Source organism: Monopterus albus, unplaced genomic scaffold, assembly GCF_001952655.1.
Source record: "Monopterus albus unplaced genomic scaffold, M_albus_1.0 scaffold209.1, whole genome shotgun sequence".
In the NCBI taxonomy this organism is placed as follows: Eukaryota; Metazoa; Chordata; class Actinopteri; order Synbranchiformes; family Synbranchidae; genus Monopterus; species Monopterus albus.
The window spans coordinates 385966-396051 of record NW_018128089.1 but is presented as its reverse complement, the minus strand read 5'-3'; the positions used below and the strand labels follow the sequence as shown (position 1 = coordinate 396051).

Genomic DNA, 10086 nt, shown 5'->3' with positions numbered 1-10086 from the left:
GTTATGGCTATACATTATAAGAACCTATTTGAGTTTTATACCACGCAGGCCTCCAGATGGACTTTTCCCACTATTAGCACTGGTGCTCCTTAGTGAAAATTTTAGGATCACAAATAGACAAATTACAGAAATAATGTGCAGTTTTATTTTAAAGGACAAAGTCAAAGTTAAATGCTGCTTGATGGCCACTGTCTGTCCCCAGATGATGAAAGGTGCCTTTGGCTGCATCATAAATTCCTTTAAAATTATTTGTTATTGGTAACTGTTGTGTACAATGTTGTGGTCAAATTAAATTTTCTGTTACTTTATACTTCTACTCCCCTTCATCTCGGGCTAACACAAAGTTTTACTCCACTGCATTTATTACCCTACAAATAACTTTAGTTACTAGTTAATTTACAGATTCATATTGGTATAAAATATAAATTTTGATGTTAAAAAGTCTGGGTAAAGCGAAATCAGTCATTTGTTTCTAAACACATCATCAGTGTTAGAAAATAGCTGCTGAAAATGTGAAAAGACCGAGAACTCTGTAGTGATGAATTGTGGACCGTTTCATTATTTTTGAGTTCAAGATTCTTTGGGTGGGGCAGAAAGCATGGCCCGATGAAGCAACGGGAGCCATCCTTAACATAACACTTCGTGTCTCCACTCTCCCGTAGTGTCCTTTCTCTCTCACCTTACTTTGTAATGAGATGACTTTTGTTGTGATTTGGGCGCTATACAAATAAACTGAATTGAACTGAATAGTTGGTGAAGGGAGGGAGATACGGGGGAGATAATGGCAACACAGAGGACCATGAAGCTGCTGCACTAGACAGATCACCACAGTTAGGCATTAGCTGTTAGCCTAACCAGCTTGCAGACTATGGACAAAGCTTAAATTTTCTCTTCTTTGCTAGTTTATACTTTAAATTACTCCCATTGGCTTTTTACTCACAAAGGTTTTATTGTACAAACATTAGCAAGCATAGGTATGGTAAACTTTAGTTTCACTTCCCCTGGGCTCTGTGTCTCCAGCACATGACAGCAGCTGTTTGCTCCCTGTGTGTGCATAGGAGACAAGAAAAGCCCGCTCTCGTTCAAACATCAAAACAAGGCTGATCGGCAGAGTCCTGACTTCTAAATGCTGCAATGAGTGTACCTGTCCCTGCATAGTTTACTAAATGCTGCAATGAGTGTACCTGTCCTTACATAGTTTGTTTTTGCTGTTGTGCTTTAGGAGTGTTTTATGTTTAAAGCTTGCAGTGGCATCAACAAATGTTGAGCCATACCAAGCGCAGTAGCCTACATAGACGGTGTTCCTTTCTTTGCCTTTGTGTAGATGGTAGATGACATCCCGTGCAGAACAGTTCCTAAACCGCATTGTTATGATAACCATAGCCTCACAAAAGCCACGCACACACACACAAAACAATTCTCCCTCCCTCCCGGAGTGTCATGAGAAATGATGACTGAGGAAAAAAGGGGGGTTGGGTATATTTGCAGATCGTGCTGTTACCTAGCTATGAAATTTATTTGCACTATTGTTAAAAATAGTTGCAAAATGTGACTAATTGGTCGCAGTCTGGAGCCCACATGGGGGTGAGGATATTTCTGAAAAAGAAGGATGTTTCTGCAGGCTTCATCAACTTACATTCAAGATTTTTAAGACCTTTTTAGATCACTTTGAATGCAATTTAAGGTCTGCATCCAGGGTATGAATTAGGGGTGGGATTGTGTACACACTGGCCATGCTATAATCGTTAAGGCAGCGTTCAACTTGCCTAAAAACTTGGTTAGTATCTTGAAACTGGTTCTCTAAAGCAGGAGAGACTAAGGAAGAAAACTGTTAAAGTAGCCTATAAAACACTTGAGCAAATAGGTTTTCTTAATATAAACTCCAGTAAAAACACTCATCTTCATCTACAAGTGTAACATAAAAAATTAACAGAACATTTATTATTGTCACAGTTTATTTACACACAGTGATACTGTGAAAGTATGCCTCTTCCAAATCATTCGTCTCGAATCCTTCATATGTCACCAGCGTGAGTGATTCAAATGTTTCACAAGAAGGAAGCATTTTCCAAAGCAATTGGTTCAAATCTTCAGAAAGCCTCATTTCTGCCATCACTAGCGCACAGTGCTTACAGGATTAAGGCTGCAGGCGTCACCGCTGATACAGCTATATAACTTTCCAACGTTAACTAGAGTGTTCATAGTTCAGCTAGACGGATCACACAGGCCAGCCTTTTTAATGATTTTTGAACAACACTGAAGATCTATCACACAGATGAACAAGCTAATCCAGGACTGACACGCTGACAGACATTAACTGTGAGTAGAGGCAATTCACTGTCGGTTTTAGTCTCTGGAGACTGCTGAAAATATTAATGATTGGCCTTATCTTTTAAACGTGTAAGTGAATGGTGGAAGTTAAAGTGCTGGTTGATATGGCCTTCATATCAACAAAGTTATATAATCAACAGAACTAAGATTTCCTAAGAAACGGTTCTCCCCACAATAACAAGGAAATGCTTGTGGTCAAACACTAATGACATTGATGAATGCACAACCCTGAAGGACTACAACCACAAAGCAGAAAGCATGATCGCCTAATGTGTTGTTCCAAACACTGGCAACTGCACTTTTAGCCCGTCTATTTTGCAGAATCCTCTACGGAACCATATTAATGGTGTTTTTCTGTTTTTGCTCATTGACCACAAAATATTACGAGCATTACTGTTGAGCACTTTTTACCTCATCACACTATCACACTATAAAAAAAAGTCTGTTTGCCAAGACCTGAAACTTCTCTTTTCCTAATTCAGTCCCAGTAAATATTTTGTCACCTTTATTCAGGGTGTCCTCAACACCACAGACATTTCAAAAAACACCCTGCAATTAACTACATAAACACATGACACTGACATAGTTAACTTAATCACCTGGGCGGGTTAACTGCCTGCAGCTAGTTTCAAGTCTCTAACATTAATTTAATGATGGAATGACGGCGAGCAAAAAGCGGGGAATCTTAAATTTTCTATAACTGCTGAAATTTCTTCTCCTCCACCGAACGACCTGCTCAACCAACATCAGTTTAACATAAGGTTGCTATCAAGTAGTATTTATAATATTTTTTTAAGTATGAGATATACAGTATCTGTGGCTGCAGACACACAGTGTCAGTGTGTCATGTTGTCAGCAGCAGATGAAGACTGTGGAGCTGAAAGGAAAGCAGATGGCTGCAGTGTTCACTGCCAACAAGCTGCACATCTGTTTTTATATTACAGGTCTTTCTTATGGTCCCCCACCATTTATATACAGTACATGGTGAGCGTTAGTACTAATAAATGTGAACAATACTACTGATAACAGTAGTAGTAATAGGTAGTTAGAAACACAACAGTTCTGAGTTATTAATGCAACACCAGACCTGCGCTAGGGCTTCATTGTATTCTCATCCAGTCTTGTGAACCTGAAGATTTTCATGTTGATATATTTGTTAATATTATTATAAGTACTGTAGTATGCATTTGTAGTATGTATTATGAATTCTAATCTTACAGCAATCCAAGGGTATGATTTTAAAAACCTAAAGAATGAATATGAGCCAGCAGGTGTGGTACAGGTGGGAAAAGGGAGCAGTTATTCCTTTCAGTAGATGTACTGTGATCTCACATGATCTATTGTATTAGCTTTCAAACTTGATTGAATGAATGAGGCCAAGGTGCAGTACTCACACTCGACGGTCATGATCAATCCTGTTGATCTTGCCTCCAATGAATACACGGATTTTGCACTCATTCCACCTCTTCTTATTGGTCAGCAGGTAGGGAATCAGCAGGGTTAGACCTGGACAGGAGATGAAGGTGCTGAACACCGAGTTTCTGTGATAAATACATTCAACTAAAATGCTACACACTGTCTGATAAAGTAAAAATAGGACAGGATGTAGTCTCTCTCTACTATCCTACTCCCTCCATGACCGACATTTTCAGCCTTTCTGTTGTTATTCCAGCTTATCTACCCTGTGTTGTCAAAACTGAGGTTATAAGAAGCATTTTTCAAACCACAAGCGCTCATTTCAAACAGCCAGCTATGGGGAAGCTCTCAGTAGCTGAAAGTTCCAAATAGTTGCTGGCAGAATGAGGTCATGTTCTTTTGCACAGAGAGAATGGGACAAAGAAAGAACAAAATCCAAACATCAGTTTGGCTTTTGTGAGGTGAAGATGGTTAAAAGCAGCCAAAATACTCAGATGTGGAAAAACAAACAATTTTTTGGTTTGGATTTGAATCACAGCATGAAGTCTGAGCATATTAAATGTGCATCTCCATGCTATGTTTGCAGCAAAAGTACGTCTTTCTGAAACTTGACAATTTGAGGAAACTAACTGAATAGTGAGTGACAGCAGCACACAGACTCTGCAGTGGACTGGCAGAATCGACTGGGACATCTGCAGGGTTATTTTCCATTTATCATGGTTCAAAAGCTGCATTCCTGGGTTACTGTGTGTGCCAGCTGTATGTCATTATTGCATGTGAATTTGTTAGATCTTCGATTCTCAAAGACTGCCTGGAAAGCACCTGCTCAGCTCAGCATCCTCGCTCACTGCCACCGTGCTGCCCCAAGGGCCAGAATGTGGTTCCCAAAACGCACGGTGTAGTACACACCCTGAATACCAATTCATTAGCTACCTACAGAATTCTTGTACTTTTGGTAATAAAAAGGTGATGTCTGGTTAGTAGCCTGAAAGGCATTTCTAAAACATAACAGCTGTGTGTTTATAATGGATAAGATCACTGGACTGACATATTTCATTCTTCCAGACTCACCTCCATCATCAAACAGCCACCAGACATCCACTGTGCCCTTCCCTTGCTTTCTGCGGAACTGCTGGCTGGCCTCCAGCAGCCTCTGGTCAGACACGTTGAGTGGTACAGTTGGGCTCTTCTTGTCTGCCGGGGTGGTTACCAAACCCACACAGACATGTGCAGCACAGCACACACAAACAACAACAGAGGAAAACTAATTTAGATGGCAAGATAAAACTATAACTATCATTATTTCCTGGCCTCTTAGGAGCCCTGAGAGTGTCCAGTAATAAACAATAATCAAACATCCCAAATGGACTGTATGCACAACCAATGCAGATTTGTCAGTTATGGATATATACAGTGGGTACGGAAAGTTTTCAGACCCCCTTAAATTTTTCACTCTGTTATATTGCAGCCATATGCTAAAATCATTTAAGTTCATTTTTTTCCTCATTAATGTACATACAGCACCCCATATTGATTTTTTGACATTTTAGCAGATTTATTAAAAAAGAAAAACTGAAATATCAAACTTTATTGCGTCTTCCTAGTACTGAACACAATTGGTCAGTTATGGACTGACCACTACTTTTAACAGTTGTATTCTAATACAGTGGAACCTTGGATTGCACGTATAATTCGTTCCTGCAACGTGCTCGTAATCCAAAGCACTCGTATATCAAAGCGAATTTCCCCATAAGAAATAATGGAAACTCAGATGATTCGTTCCACACCCACTTATCCATATAAAAATGATTACAGTAATACAAAATACAGTATAAAGTAAAAATAAAACAAATTAACCTGCACTTTACCTTTGAAAAGAATTGTGGTTGGCGTGATGGGCCACTGTTGCAGTACAGATATTGACTATACAAGTGAAGAGCGAGAACATCGGCTCAGTTGTGACGTGCTTCAAGTGACGCTCAGCAGACAAAGCGTACATACTACTCGTATTACGAAACCTCACTCTTATATCGAATCAAAATTCTTTGCTCCTCTTGCAAAACACTCGCAAACTGGGTTACTCGCAATCCAAGGTTCCACTGTATTTTATATCTTTTTTTAACTATGTTTTATTTGTAATGAACTGGCCGTTATGATATTAAAGGTATTTATGTTTTCATACCTGCTTATCTCAAATTCCCTCTGAGAACAAATAAAGTGGTTTGAGTTGAATTAAATACTATATACTTAAATACTGTTACTCAGTGGAAAATTCCAATTCCAATTTCCAGAAAATATATATTATTTAAAATGATACACTATACACTGAACACAGAAAATCCTCACATTTAAGAAGCTGAAATCAATACACTAAACTGACTAATCACTACAGCACTTGTTCTTATTCATGGTGTACTGAGGTGAACTGACAAAAGGCTGCCTTTACACTTGAAAACGGACAGCTTGCTTGGGAAAATGGTTCGAAATAATAAATGGCAAAAGCGAATTGTAGCTAATTATACAGGCATTAGGGGAAGTCTTTATGTGAAGAGTCTCAAAGTCAGTAAAATGACTGACAATGTCAGTTCCAAATCTATCTCCAGTGTGCTAGCATTAGATATCAGCTACCGTAAAGTACTGATAATAGCAAAACCTGTGATTGTATCGAACCGAGCAAGAGTAAGTTTTATTTCTTATCAATTTAACTTTTCATCTGTAAGCAGAAAAATAATTTTTCTTTTAAAGGTTTCAGAGTTGGGAATAATTTTTCTAATGCCTGGATGATTTGTTTAATTTTTGCTTAAAGAACCCATGGCATGCTTTCCCTTGTTTTCTACAATGTTACAACGGTGAATTATCATCTTAAATGTGACCTAAAGCTCAAAAAATTAGGTGTACATATGCCCTATGCAGAAGCAACTCGGCTGATATAAGTCTCGCGAGACTTTTTTCTAAGAAAATAAACTATATAGGGTTTCTCAATTACCGGCTTTGTTTAGAGTGCTACAAATCTCTTTTCATCGGTACATGTGGTATATGTATACCGATGTTTACCCATCTATGGAGGAGAAATTCAAATAAATTAATGCTGTTGCTGTTAGTTGTCTACTTTCAACACAACACTAGCAGCAGGAGTTGTGCACATTCACAAACTATCCTCTCGTTTTTAGGAAGAGGCTCTCTGGCTTTATCATTCTGAAATAATTACAGACTATTTGGATTTATGAGGGGTGCCAAGCTAATCTAGAGATACCCCGGATTAAACATTAAAAGGCTGGAAACGAGCAAAATGAGCATGCCATGGGGACTTTAACAGCATCACGGGAGGCGCCATCAATACTGAACAGCAAACAAACAGAGAGAGAAGCTGTGTGAAGCTAAGGAGTTAGCTGGACAAGGCTGGAAACATGAAAACATGACAGCTGTTTTCATCCTGAAAGAGAAAGCTAGAGATAAACTGTCACCTCCAGAGAGAGAAGCAGCAGCAGGCGAGAGACTGATGACAGGGAAAGTGAGATACTGGCACGCACACAACATTAAATACTCAGGAGTTAAATGCACTATCACATACAGTATAGCTTCAGAAACTGGGCTTGAGCTATAAGCTGGAGACTGTTAACAGGAGAGCAGGAGAAAAACAGTAAAAGACGAAATGTTATTCCTGAAAGCCAAGTATTTAGCGGGGTGAAAACCCAGGAGAGACAAGACAGAGACAGCAGGGTGCAGGCCTGCATGGTGTATTAAAATACACTGTGAAAAACGAGGTGATAGAAAGAAAGCAAGAGTAAAGGAAAATATGATTTGTGGGAAAGGAGCACACAAAATAGAACAGAAAGATGGTTAAAGATAAAAACAAGGCAGAGAAAGAAAGGTTTTAAGGCAACCCAATAAAGTGGATCTCCTGCCTTTTTTCAACAGGGGCTGAGTTGTAGCTTTGCCATCATCATCGTCATCTGGGAAATACGAGACAAAAGAGAAAAAAAAAAACAAAAACATAATTGAGGTGAAATGCTGATGTCCCATCAACATACAACCAAGATTTCATGGTGATGAATCAAAGTTAAGCACAACAGAAAATGTATAGTATGTATGTAATTAAAACAAACACACACACACACACACACACACACACACACACACACACACACACGCTGTGTTTTCAGTCCTTGTGGGGACTTTACATTTTTACATTGACTTACATTAATTTTCTGTAGACTTATCCTAACCTTAACCATAACCACTACTTGCCTAACACCTAACCCTGATCCTATACGCCTAACCTTAAACCATGTTGCCACACAAAAATTCAGTGGCAGCCTCTGGTCCCCACAAGGATGGCCAAGTCCCCACAATGTGAGTGTGTCACATATATACACATTTATAAAACGTGACACGGAAATACACTCAACCACACAGTATGGCCCTGAGGAGAACAGCTGGCTGCGAGCTTCATGATAACAAACAGATATGCAGGTTCATGGAAACACAAGAACCTTTGCTGAAGCTTTTCCACCACAGGGGTTTTGGTCAGAGGTCAACTTTTTCTCTTTCATGACTGCAAATTGTTCAGGCTTGGCCTGAGCAATGAAGCCAGCAGCTCTGAGCCAGAACCGTCTGGTTAAATCAAGCTGGCACGTGAGCATGTGAGTAAATACATACGAATCTGTTTTAATTCTCAAAGTTGAAATACTCCATAGATATGCAAAGATGCAAATGAATAAATTCTCACACAGTGAAGAGGATATTCATTTCCTCAGCACTAATACAATCAGCACAAGAGTCATACACAACTTCTCCATCTAACACAAAAACTGTTTCTATTCATTATTTATGTACTTGTACTTCACCTTTTTTCCAAATCACTGTTAACCTACTTCAAAGAAATTAAACACTTCCTGTAGGTACTTAACTCAAAGTTAAAAACATACTGGGAAAGCGAGGGACTGTGTCCTCTGAACCGTCCCGCTAATGTTTCACATCAAGAGGAGTACCTGAATTTCACTGTCAGTAAGTCAATAGTGACTTAAAAAATAGAAGCACTTGCTTAGGATTAAAGAGTATGGAGTCTCTTAAGGGTCATGTGATTTGAAAGAAAACAAAAATAAAAAGGTGAGAGTCCCTGCCCAGAGACTACTAAACTAAGCACACAGACTATGATGAGCCTCAGGCATTTTCTGAACCATCTTTATTCCCCTATAATTTTTTAATGAATTTGTGTAGGTTTACTGGTAATGGACACTGTAGAAACTGCCGACAGAAGACATTAAGCTCACATGTTAAGATTCCACCCGTCTCTCCATATTCAACTCAAAGACACACTTGACCCTTCGATCTACCACGCCCTTCCGACTTCTGGCTTTGTTCTTCTGAGTGTCCGTTTCCATTAATTTCCATGTAATGTTAAGGAGCTAACCAGCTTAATATGTAATGCACTTTGTATCAAAAACAAACAACATCAGTCATCCCATAGCTTGCCAAGCTCATATGCACCTCCTTTCACATACCAAAACCTTTTATAGATTGTATGTACTGTAGGTGTTATATAAACAGTGGAAAGTTGGTTACTGTAGTTTGGGCTCCTTATCAACACTAACAACACTCACGACGTGTTGGAAACCCCTGGCTTAGGGTATTCAGAGCACACAAAAACATTAGCCTACTAAAAGCAGGCCATAAAGTTCTACCCTTATTATACAATTACAATTTAACAAAACACATTGCCCTAATTTCAGCTGCCACCTCATGCTAAGATTTAACAGCTCACTCTCAGCAAAAGGACAATACAAAAATCTAAGAAATTATTTCCCAAGATGATGCAGTGTTTTTACAGGACATTGTACAATTTATATCAATTTCCATAACTGGAACAAAAATGTCCAGGTTTTCCAGGACACATAGGAAGCCTGTATTAATATATTAAGTGCTACTATTTACTTTACATTTGTCGTGCTGGCAAATTATGTCCTCTTTGTTTGTGGTTTATATCTGGCAGGCGTAAGGTTGAATCACAGGCCCAGGAAACCAATCTGTGTGCTAGGTTTAGTAATTTGTGCTATTTGATTCTCACATAAATATCTTTTTTTTCTAACACATGACCTCCAGGGGCCTCCGTACTTTTTAATAGTAATTTGTGCACTTGCTTTAGTCATCTGTGAATATGGATTACGTTAGAGCTGCACAATAAATCGTTCTGTGAGCCCTGGATTTGTTTTTGAATCAAGTCTCTCTTCCTGGCTACAGCTCATCATGTGGACGGCAAAGTAAGAATTTCATTGCACAGGAAAACACGTTTCCTAACTGTGCATATGACAAAATAAACACTTTGAACTTGAACTTTAA

At 38.9% G+C, this 10086-nt stretch overlaps 1 protein-coding gene across 2 annotated transcripts in view; it reads right to left on the bottom strand.

Annotated features, from left to right (window-relative positions):
* The window catches only part of slc12a2 (solute carrier family 12 member 2), a 58898-nt gene that overhangs the window by 6441 nt on the left and 42371 nt on the right, over positions 1–10086 (bottom strand). The window contains exons 21-23 of one of the 2 annotated variants that reach the window (XM_020618830.1): positions 7653–7700; positions 4819–4941; positions 3726–3837 (exon numbers count right to left, since the gene is read on the bottom strand). In XM_020618830.1, the coding sequence (XP_020474486.1) occupies positions 3726–3837; positions 4819–4941; positions 7653–7700 (283 nt within the window). The remainder of the gene's footprint in view (positions 1–3725; positions 3838–4818; positions 4942–7652; positions 7701–10086) is intronic. The other variant, XM_020618831.1, reaches the window with a different exon arrangement.